The sequence below is a fragment of the Anolis sagrei genome, chromosome 6 (genome assembly GCF_037176765.1).
Source record: "Anolis sagrei isolate rAnoSag1 chromosome 6, rAnoSag1.mat, whole genome shotgun sequence".
NCBI classification, from domain to species: domain Eukaryota; kingdom Metazoa; phylum Chordata; class Lepidosauria; order Squamata; family Dactyloidae; genus Anolis; species Anolis sagrei.
In genome coordinates, this window is record NC_090026.1 from 18,036,526 (window position 1) to 18,049,448 (window position 12,923).

General features: G+C 41.2%; 1 protein-coding gene across 14 annotated transcripts in view; it reads left to right on the top strand.

The window, feature by feature from the left end:
- Positions 1–12,923, top strand: part of LOC132777847 (myosin-10-like) — a 101,994-nt gene that overhangs the window by 33,822 nt on the left and 55,249 nt on the right. For all 14 annotated transcript variants that reach the window (XM_067469839.1, XM_067469842.1, XM_067469846.1 and 11 more), the window contains exons 3-5: positions 3,314–3,470; positions 4,717–4,744; positions 11,457–11,559. In XM_067469839.1, the coding sequence (XP_067325940.1) occupies positions 3,314–3,470; positions 4,717–4,744; positions 11,457–11,559 (288 nt within the window). The remainder of the gene's footprint in view (positions 1–3,313; positions 3,471–4,716; positions 4,745–11,456; positions 11,560–12,923) is intronic.

The window sequence follows — 12,923 nt, forward strand, 5'->3', positions numbered from 1 at the left end:
GAATCAACTCACATGTCCTCTTTTGAGTCAAACGGTGAAGCTCTCCAGCAGGAAACATCTTTTAGCAAAAAATATAATGTTACATTGAAGAGGATATCACAACCTGTCCTTCTGGATGAGGGTTTCTGGGAGTTTTAAGTTCAAAAAAGAAACACTTCCAAGCGCTGGCTTTTCCCTCTTGCTCGGCCTGCACCTGCCTTGCAGGAATTCCAACCTGTGGCTTCATGCTCTGCTGAATCTGCTAAACCTTTCAAATCCTTATGAGCTCAGATTTTCAGTTTGGATGTTGAATCTTCCAGTCTTGTTGCCATGTGGTGAACAGGACCTGTGACTGAAATGCCAGAGGAAGAATTTGACACACACATGTTGCCGAAAAACAGCTCAAAAATTGGTCAAAGCCAGATTTTAAGACTCACTTGGGCAACTAGTTTTCTGAGATAGCTGACTGGGAAACACAACGGCCAAGACATAAGATGCTTGCTGAAATCAGCCCTTCTTGAATCTTCTTTCAAAATTTAGTTTATCTAATGACACCTTGATTTTTTTTTAAATTGACAGTGCCAGAGCTTGGAGTAGTTCCTTTTGGCGACAACGGCTCCAGCTGGTTATACTAACATGTAGACCAGGCGTCCTCAAACTACGGCCCTCCTGCTGTTTCTGCCTCCAACTCCCAGAATTCCTGAACAATGAACAAGCTGGCAAGGGCTCTTGCAAGTTGGAGGCCCAAACAGCTGGAGGGCCGCAGTTTGAGGATGCCTGATGTAGACTTTAAGAGCTGTAGTTCAAAAGAGTAACTTTCCCAAGTTCTTGGGTCACCTTACAAGCCACACAAGGCAGGTGCCATTTCTTTGTCTCTCCCTTTCCATGCCATTAAAATAGTGAAAGGAACTCTAGAAATCAATCAAAGACAAATTAAAAACAGGACTATTAGAGAGTGGATCCTGAGTGAAAATAAACCTAGAATTTCAAATAAAGTATGCAATATTCACCAGGATGAACTAGGACAGGGGTTACCAAACCTGGAGTTTATATTATGAAACATTTCAATTAAAGCCACTGATAGAAAGCAATATAAGGAGAGAAGAAAAAAATGGTGTAGAACTGAAGATACAGTAAACAATGTGCACATTCAGAAGAAGACCTACAAGCTACTTTAAACACCTTCACAGAAGCATATGAGAAGCTCGACCTCTCATTGAACATCAAGAAAACCAAAGTGCTCTTCCAGCAGTCACCAGCCAATCCCTCTCCAATGGCAGAAATACAGCTTAATGGTGTAATATTAGAAAATGTTGACCATTTCCGGTACCTTGACACTGAAATACGACACCGCCTAAGCTCTGCGAGTGCAGCATTTTTCCGAATGAAGCAGAGAGTGTTTGAGGACCGGGACATCCATAGGGATACCAAGGTGCTTGTTTATAAAGCTATTGTCCTCCCAACCCTGCTATATACCTGCAAAACATGGACTATCTACAGACATCACAGGCAACTCCTGGAACGATTCCATCAGCGTTGCCTCTGAAAGATCCTGTAAATCTCTTGAGAAGACAGATGGACAAATGTCAGCATGCTGGAAGAAGCAAAGATCACCAGATTGAAGCGATGGTCCTCTGCCATCAGCTCCGCTGGACCGGCCACGTTGTCCGAATGCCTGATCACCGCCTCCCAAAGCAGCTGTTCTAGTCCAAACACAAGAATGGGAAACAGAACGTTGGCGAGCAAGAGAAGAGATTTAAAGATGGGCTCAAAGCCAACCTTAAAAACTGTGGCATAGACACCGAGAACTGGGAAGCTCTGGCCCTTGAGTGCTCTAGGTGGAGGTCAGCTGTGACCAGCAGTGCTGTAGAATTTGAAGAGGCACGAATGGAGGGCAGAAGAGAGAAACCAAGAGCAAGGCATGTCAAGCCAACCCTGACCAGGACTGCCTTCCACCTGGAAACAAATGCCCGCACTGCAGGAGAACGTAGGGCTCCACAGACACCTATGGATCCACCACCAAGACACATCACTTGGCGGACCATCATCCTCCGACTACGAGGTATCGCCTAAGAAAAAGAAGAGGAAGAGGAAGAAGAAAAAGAAAACAACAGAGAGGGAAAATGTGGGATGTTTACAAGAAATCTAGAGGCTCCCATTAAAAAAACAAGAGGTCCTAGAAAATTAGCATTAAAAATATGGGGAAAATGGCAGCCACTCTGGATGCCTGAAATATTAAAGGGGACACCCTTAGAAAGCTTATATTTTAAAGGAGTTCGACTTTTAACAGTGATGGAAACCTTAAAGTCTAGAATAGCTGCTTTTCTGACCCCCAGAGTTACGTACTTTCTTTCTATTGCTGCTCAGGTAGATCAGGAATTTGGCATTGCGTACAACACAGAAATGCCTCTCTGATTCTTACACAAAGCCTGGGATGGAGAAGGTGTAGCTCTCCAGGTGATGTTCAACTGCAAATCCCACCACCTTTCACCAGCAGTTATTCTGACTTTAAAATGATGGGAAGTGCAGCAGTCCCAAAAACCCAAACACAGGTTGCACCTCCCTTCCACTGCAGCAGACCAATAGGTTATTTATATATTATACTTATACCCCGCCCTTCTCACCCCTGAAGGGAAACTCAGGGCGGCTTACAAACTATTCCATCTGAACATTAGGAAGAACTTCCTGACTATGAGAGCTGTTCAGCAGTGGAACTCTCTGCCTCGGAGTGTTGTAGAGGCTCCTTCTTTGGAAGCTTTTAAAGAGAGGCTGGATGGCCATCTGTCAGGGGTGCTTTGAATGCAATTTTCCTGCTTCTTGGCAGGGGGTTGGACTGGATGGCCTATGAGATCTCTTCCAACTCTATGATTCTATGGCAAAAATTCAATGGCAGATTCAGACAATAACAGTAACACTAAAACACAACGTTATAAAACTGTAAAAACATATACATATCAGTTATAATAGTTTGAGTTCAGTGGACACAGATCCCCCTCTCCTTTCTTTCTACCTCACTTTGCCTTAAGTCAGAAGTTGTTATGTTGTCATTAGACTAAAGGCCCTTCCAGACAGACCCTATATCCCAGGATCCGATCCCAGGTTTTCTGCTCTAAACTGGATTATATGAGTCTGCACTGCCAGATAATCTGGGATAAACAGAAAACCTGGGATCATATCCTGGAATATAGGCCCTTTCTGGAAGGGACCCAAGGCATGCAAATTGAGGACTGTTGGTTCACAAGCCTAATTCACTTTGTGATTGCTGTGTGTGTTCTGACCTGGGACAGGGAACTCTTGTAATCTGCCCTTTTCTCTCCTTTCTTTGCAACCACAGACATATTCAGGGCTTTTCTGCGTGGTCATCAACCCTTACAAGAACCTGCCCATCTACACAGAGCAGATTGTGGAAATGTACCGGGGCAAGAAACGTCACGAGATGCCCCCTCACATCTATGCCATCTCTGAGGCGGCCTATCGCAGCATGCTTCAGGGTAGGAATTGGAAGGGAAATGGGAAAAACCAGGGCAGGGTGAGACCTTGGAGGATTGGATCCTGTAGGCTAGCCTGCCCTCAGAACCAGGTGCCTGGGGATGAGGGGTGTTCTAGTCTGATGCATTTAGAGCAGGCACGGGCAAACTTCGACTCTGCAGGTATTTTGGACTTCAACTCCCTCAACTGATTTTGTCATTTGGGAGTTGTAGTTGCAAGGATTTATAGTTCACCTACAATCAAAGAGCATTCTGAAATCCACCAACGATTGAGTTGATCCAATCTTGGCACGCAGAACTACCATGACCAACAGAAAATACTGGAAGGGTTTGGTGGGCATTGATCTTGAGTTTGGGAGTTGTAGTTCACTTACACCCAGAGAACACTGTGGACTCAAACAATGATGGGTCTGGACCAAACTTGGCACAAATACTCAATCTGCCTAAATGTAAGCACTGGTGGGGTTTGGGGAAAATAGACTTGACATTTCGGAGTTGTAGTTGCTGGGATTTGTAGTTCACCCACAATCAAAGAGCATTCTGAAACCTACCAATGATAGAATTGGGCCAAACTTCCCACACAGAACCCCTATGACCAACAAAAAATACTGGAAGGGTTTGGTGGGCATTGACCTTGAATTTTGGAGTTGTAGTTCACTTACATCCAGAGAGCACTGTGGACTCAAACAATGATGGATCTGGACCAAACTTGGCATGAATACTCAACATGTCCAAATGTGAACACTGGTGGAGTTTGGGGAAAATAGACCTTGACATTTAGGATTTGTAGTTGCTGGGATTTATAGTTCACCTACAATCAAAGAGCATTCCGAACTCTACCAATGATAGAATTGGGCCAAACTTCCCAGACAGAACTCCCATGACCAATGAAGATACTGTGTTTTCTGATGGTCTTTGGAGATCCCTCTGAAACTCCCTCGGGATCCCGCCAGGGGTCCAAGAGGGAATCACTTTAATAGTGGGGCAGGGGTGGAGGAGTCAGGGTGGGACAGCTCATTGAGTTCCCCATTCCAAACTGCATCTGAGTAGGAAGAGAATGCAGGGTTTTGGGGTGTGTGCCCAGTGTGGGATGTGTCACCGAGGTCCTAAAATCCTGTGGTCAGTGAAGTTTCGGGGGGGGGGGGGGGAGGGGTTGAGCAGTTGAATGTGTCTCACCAGCACCCTCTGGTGGAAAACAATGTGCCTGGTTCTGTATGTCTGAAAGCTCTCTTTTTCTTTCCTTCCGCAGATCGAGAGGACCAGTCAATCTTGTGCACGTAAGTTGTGCTGAAACCAGGATGGTTTGTTTACTGGGGCAGGGCTATCTCTACGGTAGCAGGTACATCAGTAGGCTCAATGCTCTAGTATTGCTGGAGTCTCTAGCAGCCTTTGCAGCCCAAAGAATGCCAACTTCAGGCTTGGAACTGGTAGCATTACATGCAGTATAGTCTGGTTACATGCAGTATAGTCTGAAAACTGCAGCTATTAATCATGCTGAGAGCCAGCCTTATGAACGCCAATCTTGAACTCTTGCTTGATTCACCTTTTCCTTTGGTTTTGTTTGGGAAGGAAAAGGTGAATCAAGCAAGAGTTCAAGATTGGCGTTCATAAGGCTGGCTCAAACAAATTGCTTTACGATAAAAATTGGGATATACAGTATGAATCAAGGGGCTCAAACAAAGCCAGAGGAGTTGCCATACTAATAAAGGATAATCTAAACTTTGTGCTGGAAAAGGTCATTAAAGACACTGAAGGTAGATTCATAATGATAATAGGTAAAATTAACAATACTCAGGTATCAATAGCAAGTGTCTATGCCCCAAATCAGAAACAAATAAAATTTATAAACAAAACTTGCTCAAAAATAGAAAAGCATGCAATAGGAGATATAATAGTCGGTGGGGACCTAAATTTACAATTGTACAAAAAAACGAAGAGTAATAGAACTGGAAATTCAGGTACAAATTGTAAGATAAATTTCAGTAAGTGGAACTTAATAGAGGCCAACAATAGAATAGGGGAAAGAGCAGATACCCCAACACACTACTCACATAGGCACTCAACATTTTCTACCATAGACTATTTCCTGGTGGGAATCAACAACACAATGCCAATAAAAGAACTTTTGGTGGGCAATTATTGGCCAGGAGACCATGCACCTCTCTACTTAAAATTAGGAAATTATACCATAAACAAAGTGAAAAAATGGAGATTTAACCCAAAAGTTGCTTATAAAGAGTCAGACAGGAAAGAGATAAATGAACAAATTATTCAGTATTTTAACTTAAACAGAACCCCTGGAATGAAAGAAAACATAGTTTGGGATGCTTTCAAGGCAGTAATTAGAGGAAAGTGTATAACAATCGAGAAGGGAATAAATAAAAGAGAAAATGAAAGATTAAGGAAATTGAGGTCTGAAGTAGAAGAAGCGTTCCAATCATTTCAAAAAGACCAAACAGTGGGGGGGAAAAAGAGATGGATAGAGTTAAATAAACAACTAGAAAACCTGGAGGAAATTGAAAGTACAAAGAAATATATCTGGGTCAAGAACGACTTTCAGACAAACTCCATAAATAACACAAAGAAATTAGCAAATTTCCTAAAAAAGAAACAAGGGAAAACAAAAATCTTTAATTTGAAAGACGAGATGGGCCAAATAAAAACAAGCGAGGAGGACCTAAAGGAAATAATGGCCAATTACTACGAAAAGCTTTACATGAGTAAGGATACAGTGAAATCGGAAGGACTACTCCAAAAAAAAATTAGACCCTCTATCCCAAGCAACACTGGACAGGAACATCACTAGCAATGAAATAGAGGAGGTAATAAAGAAATTAAAAATAAACTCTTCACCAGGCCCCGATGGGCTCACTACAAATTTCTATAAATTTTTTCAAAAGGAAGTCACCCCTAATTTACTAATACTATATAATGAAATCATGGAAAATAAACTAATTCCAGAAACATGGAAAAAATCCGAAATTATAACAATTTTAAAACCAAACAAAGAGGGGACTGACCCCAACTCATATAGGCCTATTACTTTATGCAACGTGGACTATAAAATTTTCACAAAAATAATAGCTAATAGGCTGAAAGAGGTAATACCCACTCTAATTGAGGAAGATCAATACGGCTTTATTATAAAAAGAAAGATAGCGGACCCAATTAGAAATATCATAAATATAATTGACCATGCAACTAGAGAGAAAACAAAATTACTTCTAATAAAATTAGATGTTTATAAAGCATTCGATACAATAAATCATAATTATTTGGCTAACTTATGCGAGGAGAGTAACTTAGGAAAAAAGATATGTGGAGTAATTAAGGAACTGTATAAAGATAATCTAGCTGAAGTGATAGTAAACGGATCCAATTCTAGAACTATTGAAATCAAAAGCGGAACCAAACAAGGTTGCCCTCTTTCCCCCCTTCTCTTTGCCCTAGCAATAGAACCTTTTGCTAATCTAATCAGATCGAACAAAAACATAAAAGGATATAAGATAGATAGAGAAGAAATAAAAATAAATTTGTATGCAGACGACGCAGTAGTGCTCATAGGTTCAATGGAGAATTCGGTAATTGAAGTAACGAAAGAAATTAAAAAATTTGAAAAGATCTCAGGCTTAACAATTAATATTGAAAAATCAGAAATCCTACCTAAAAACATGAACTGGAAGGAGGTGAAAGAAGTCCAATCTATTCTAGGGGTCAAACTGGGGGAAAAGAAGTTAAAATACTTAGGAGTGTATATACCTAAAAATCTAAATAACATAATTCAGATAAATTATAACCAACTATGGAAGAAAATAAGCAAACAGATTAACAATTGGAAAAAATGGAATTGGGATATAACAACAAGGGTGAAGACATATAAAATGATGATACTGCCCAAACTTTTGTACTTATTTCAATGCCTTCCATGCAGCATTCCTCCCAAAATAATAAAGAAATGGGATAACTCAATTAAAACATGGGTAGTAGGTTCTAGTAAAACCAGAATTGCAAATTCAATTTTTTATACTCCACAAGAAAATGGAGGTTGGGGAGCACCTTGCCTCCAGAACTATTACGAAGCCTGTCAATTGGCTAGGTTACTTGAATTAGATATCGGTGAGCCCAAAAGATGGGTTAGGTTAGAGAAATTAACAAACGGGTGGGAATATGGATCTTGCATTATGGGGAAAATTGGGGGAAAAGAACTAAAAAACATAAAAGGATGCCCCTTGTCATTAACAATGACTTGTTGGGGAAAATGGCAAAATAAACTCCCAGTAAATAAAATAGACAAGCTCCCAATAGGTTCCTTAGACAACAGAAAACCCCAGCTATATCGCAACATGCTAAAGAAACTGGAACAAAACGGAATAACAAAGATTGAGGACTTACTAAAACCAGACGGGACTGTAATTCAATGGGAGGAAATAAAAGATAAATGCGGGCATGGAAATTGGTTACAATGGGGAGGGCTGTCTAAAAAGCTAATAGAATTGAAGAATAAGGAAACCTCAGAAACAAATCTCGACAAAATAATAAAATGGAAAGTAGAGAGGGAGAAAGGAATCATGGGATTTATATATAACACAATCACCGAAATACAATACAACACAAAATCTACCCTAATAGAAGTCTGGAAGGAGGAATTAAGTTGCAGTGAGAGAGAAATAGACAATTGGATTAATTCAATCAATAAAATAAAACACCTAAAGATTAAAGAAATGCAACGAAAAATATTGACAAAATGGTACAGAACTCCTGTGCAACTGGCGCATATCACAAAAACGTGCCCAAAATTATGTTGGCACAACTGTGGTAAAATAGGAACATATGCCCACATGTGGTGGGAATGTGAAAAAATCCAAAAGTTCCAAGAAATAATCAGGAAAGAAATGGAGGAGCTATTAGGGATCAAGATAGAATGGAATAAGGCCCAATTTTTCACTCAGAAATTCGAAAATAAAGAGGAATATAAGGAAAGTGAGGAAATAATAAAACATATGATAGAGGGAATTAAAGCCTCAGTGGCCCTGGGCTGGAAAGACCACAAGAAATGGGATACAAAAACCTGGTACAAATATTTAGCAGATTACATTCTTCAAGATTATATTAGCGAAAGGAAAAGTTACTATATGACGGGTCAAAGCAAAAAGACATGGAAAGCAAAATGGAAGGGTCTCATATATAGAATAAAGGGGAAAGATAAATATACGGTGTTGAACAAAACTATTCTCATGATAGAACAATTGTAATAAACACAGCTAAAGTATTTATTTGTTCCGGGGGGGGGGGGGGGGTGCTGGTGGCGGGATTGGGGAAAAAACTGGTATTTTGTATGTTATTTTCAAAGATGGTATGTTTCTATGTATTATACAATAATAATAATAATAATAAAAAATGCTAAAAAAAAAAAAAAAAAAAGATTCACCTTTTCCGCCTTCTTCATTCATATTGCATCCACACTGTAGAATTAATGCAGTTTGAGATCACTTTAATTGCTATAGCTCAATGCTGTGGAATCATGGCAGTTGTTGTTTTACAAGTTCGTTTACCAAGGTACCAGCACTTCTTTGCCAAAAACTACAGATGCTAGGATTCTATAGCACTGAGCCATGTCAGTTAAAGTGGTGTCAAACTGCATTAATTCTATTGTGTACTTGCATGCTCAGATGCCAGCTGGATCGGAGAGCGAAGTCTTCTCCCCCACTGTGATAATTCTGGCTAATCTTGGGCCGAAATGATGTGGCTTTATATGTCAAGTAAGATGGAAGTAAATATGACTTTTTTGTATGTTTTCAATGATATCATTAGTAGGCACTTTGATTCCCAATCTTTGGGGAAATATGGGATATAAATAAAGTTAATAGTGGGATTTTCATTTTTCGCGGGTGGTCCTGGAACGTAACACTCGCAATACGTGAGGGAACACTGTACATTATTTAGTTATAGTGCAACGATTCCACTTTAATGTATTGTCGAAGGCTTTCATGACCGGAATCACTGGGTTGTTGTAGGTTTTTTTGGGCTATATGGCCATGTTCCAGAGGCATTCTCTCCTGACGTTTCGCCTGCATCTATGGCAAGCATCCTCAGAGGTAGTGAGGTCTGTTGGAACTAGCAGACAAGAGTTCTTTGCCCCACCCTGGACATACCACAGATATATAAACCCATTTTCCTAGTTCCAACAGACCTCACTACCTCTGAGGATGCTTGCCATAGATGCAGGCAAAACGTCAGGAGAGAATGCCTCTAGAACATGGCCGTATAGCCCAAAGAAACCTACAACAATCCAGTGATTCTGGCCATGAAAGCCTTCGACAATACGAAGTTAATAGTATGATGTTGATACATAATATTTAGTATCACAAAAGCATGAAGCATCCTAGTGATGTCCAGTTGTGTTGAACTGTGTCTCCACTACCACAGTGGTTGGGGATGATGGGCATTGTAGTCTAACACACTAGGGAGGATATTTCAGAGCCCTGAAAGCACTGTCCATGCTATCCCAGTGATCCCAGTAGCCTGGTCTGCAAGGTGGGAGATTATTGTTAAATCATTAACAGTTTTATCTTAAAAAGAAGACGTGCACGATCTCTCATCAAACAGCCGGATTATCCTCACAATCATTTTCTAATGCAGGTTAAGCTGAATTCATAGCAAAGAGCTCAAGGCTTCTCCCAGTAAGCTTTGTTGAGCAGAGCTTGTTTACCTATTTACGTAAGACATGTTTTATCCTGTTCTTCAGCTCAAAAGGCTCTTGGAGCAGCTTATGTGTAACCACCGAAAAAGCAAGTCCTTGCCCACATAGTAAAATGACACTATTAAAAGGGGAGAAAAGAGCAGGGAAATTCCTTAGTTGCCTTTCAGCAGGACTAGAGACATGTCCTCGGCTGTAGTCTTGTTTACTTCTGTTGCAGCCGAACAGGGCTACTTCCAGTTGCAATAGTTTCACTCAGGACTCTTCATTCTACACTAATCTATAACTATAGTATTATTGTGTTGTCGAAGTCTTTCATAGCCAGAATCACTGGGTTGTTGTGAGTTTTCCGGGCTGTATGGTCATGTTCCGGAAGCATTCTCTCCTGACGTTTCGCCCACATCTATGACAGGCTTCCTCAGAGATAGAGGGGTCTGTTGGAAACTAGGCAAGTGAGGTTTATATATCTGTGGAATGCCCAGGGTGGGAGAAAGAACTCTTGTCTGCTTGAGGCAAGTGTGAAAGTTGCAACTGTCCACTTTGATTACCATTGAATGGCCTTGCAGCTTCAAAGCCTGGCTGCCTGCTGCCTGGGGGGATCATTTGATGAGTGGTGTTAGCTGGCCCTGATTGATTCTTGAATTCGCCCAAACACGAATCAAAGAACATGAAAGGCACTGCAGGCTAATTCGACTAGAGAAGTCAGCTATAGCTGAGGACTTTATGAACCAACCTGGACATAGCATATTATTTGAGAACACAGAAATGCTAGACCACTCTAACAACTACCATGTCAGACTACACAGAGAAGCCACTGAAATCCACAAGCATGTGGACAATTGCAACAGAAAGGAGGAAACCATAAATATGAACAAAATCTGGATACTAGTATTAAAAAACTCTAAAATCAGGACAGTAAATAAAGAGCAACACTCAAAAACAGGGGAATTATTATTGTTGTCATCGTTGTACTTGCTAGAATATTATTATAATGCCCAGTTCATTCATGAGTATGCTGAGATACTAAGTAAGTACTTACTAAGTAAATAAGTAAGTAATGTTGAGATCAGAATCCCGGGCTTTAATTTTCCTCTTACCCACTGCTATTAATCTGCTTAGGTTTAAGTGTGATATATAGGCCCAGGAAGGAGGGAAACAGAGTTGATGTATTTAGTTCTTTCTATAAGGAGAACACACAGCTAAGCCCTTGGACCGAAAGGAAACAGGTATGAACCATTCAGGATCTAGTCTCCCTCTTTTTCCTCACTCCCAATGTTTGGATATCTTCACAGAGGTGAATCAGGTGCTGGCAAGACCGAGAACACTAAGAAAGTAATCCAGTATTTGGCGCATGTGGCTTCGTCGCATAAAGCCCGCAAAGACCATAACGTACCGGTGAGTGGCTCTTTGATTCTTTCAAGGAATTGGTCAAATTAATTTAAAACTCTCATAATCTCCCAGCTATCACTCATGTTGTCTAGGAGTGTTATGGGAGTTGTCACCCTGAAAGTTATCTGTCCCACTATAATGCTTACCCACAATGAGCAGAATAGAAACCTTGAAAGAGCATCGTTTTGTATTTCAAATGGACCAGCCAGTCTCCAATCTTATGTTTTTCTGAATAGGGGCTCTTTCCCCCTCTTTTTTTTCTCTCCCTCTCACCCACATCATGCCAATGAATTGAGATCCCATTGGGGCACAGCAGCTTCCCAACACTCACAGTTCAGTTTTGAATCAGGGTTTACCTGGAAGGTGTCCTAAATGCAAATGCTCAGCTTTGGAATGTGTCGAAGTAGCGATAAAGGGAAGTGCTGTTTAAGCAGTTGCAGAGTGCTTCTCCTTCCTCAATCATTTCCACACCCAGTCTGTGCTTCTTTGGAATTTGGATGCCACATTTCTGGTGGGTGGCATCTAAGTAGGAAGGAGTGCCAGCATACTTCCCCCGTATCCAATTACCTTTTTGCCCCATACTTGTGCCTTCCTAGTCACTCGCCCACACTTGTATGCCACTGTTCGCTCTGTTCTTCCCACCTTCCCTGTGTGCCTCTTGGTCTCTGTGTTCTATTTTTTTTTGTTTGCCTCCCTCACAGTCATTATAGCTCTGTTGTAGCACCTTTACAGGTTGCTTCCCAAATGCTTCTCAAGGCCCTTTCATATTACAGTGTTCCCTTGTTACTTTGCGGTTCGATTTTCGCAGACTCGCTGTTTCGTGGGTTTTTGCCTCCCAGTTTATGAATGGTTGCCATTGCCTAGAGTGGCATTTTAATCCCACCTCCTGGCAACGATGGAGTGTGGAAAGGGGTTTCACCTCCCCTTCAGGAGAGAGGCAGCCAATCAAGAGAGGAGATACAAAGCAGTATGTAAATCACGGCCTTATAGCCCCTTCCTTATAGCTAGCAAATAAAAAGGTGTGTTGTGCCTTTAAATCTCTCATCACTTCTGCCTCACCCTCGGAACACGATATACGTATATAGTGTCCCTACTTTGCGGATTTTCATTTTTCGCGGATGGTCCTGGAACGTAACACTCGCAATAAGTGAGGGAACACTGTACATTATTTAGTTATAGTGCAACGATTCCACTTTAATGTATTGTCGAAGGCTTTCATGGCCGGAATCACTGGGTTGTTGTAGGCTTTTTCGGGCTGTATGGCCGTGTTCTAGAGGCATTCTCTCCTGACGTTTCGCCTGCATCTATGGCAAGCATCCTCAGAGGTAGTGAGGATGCTTACCTCTGAGGATGCTTGCCATAGATGCAGG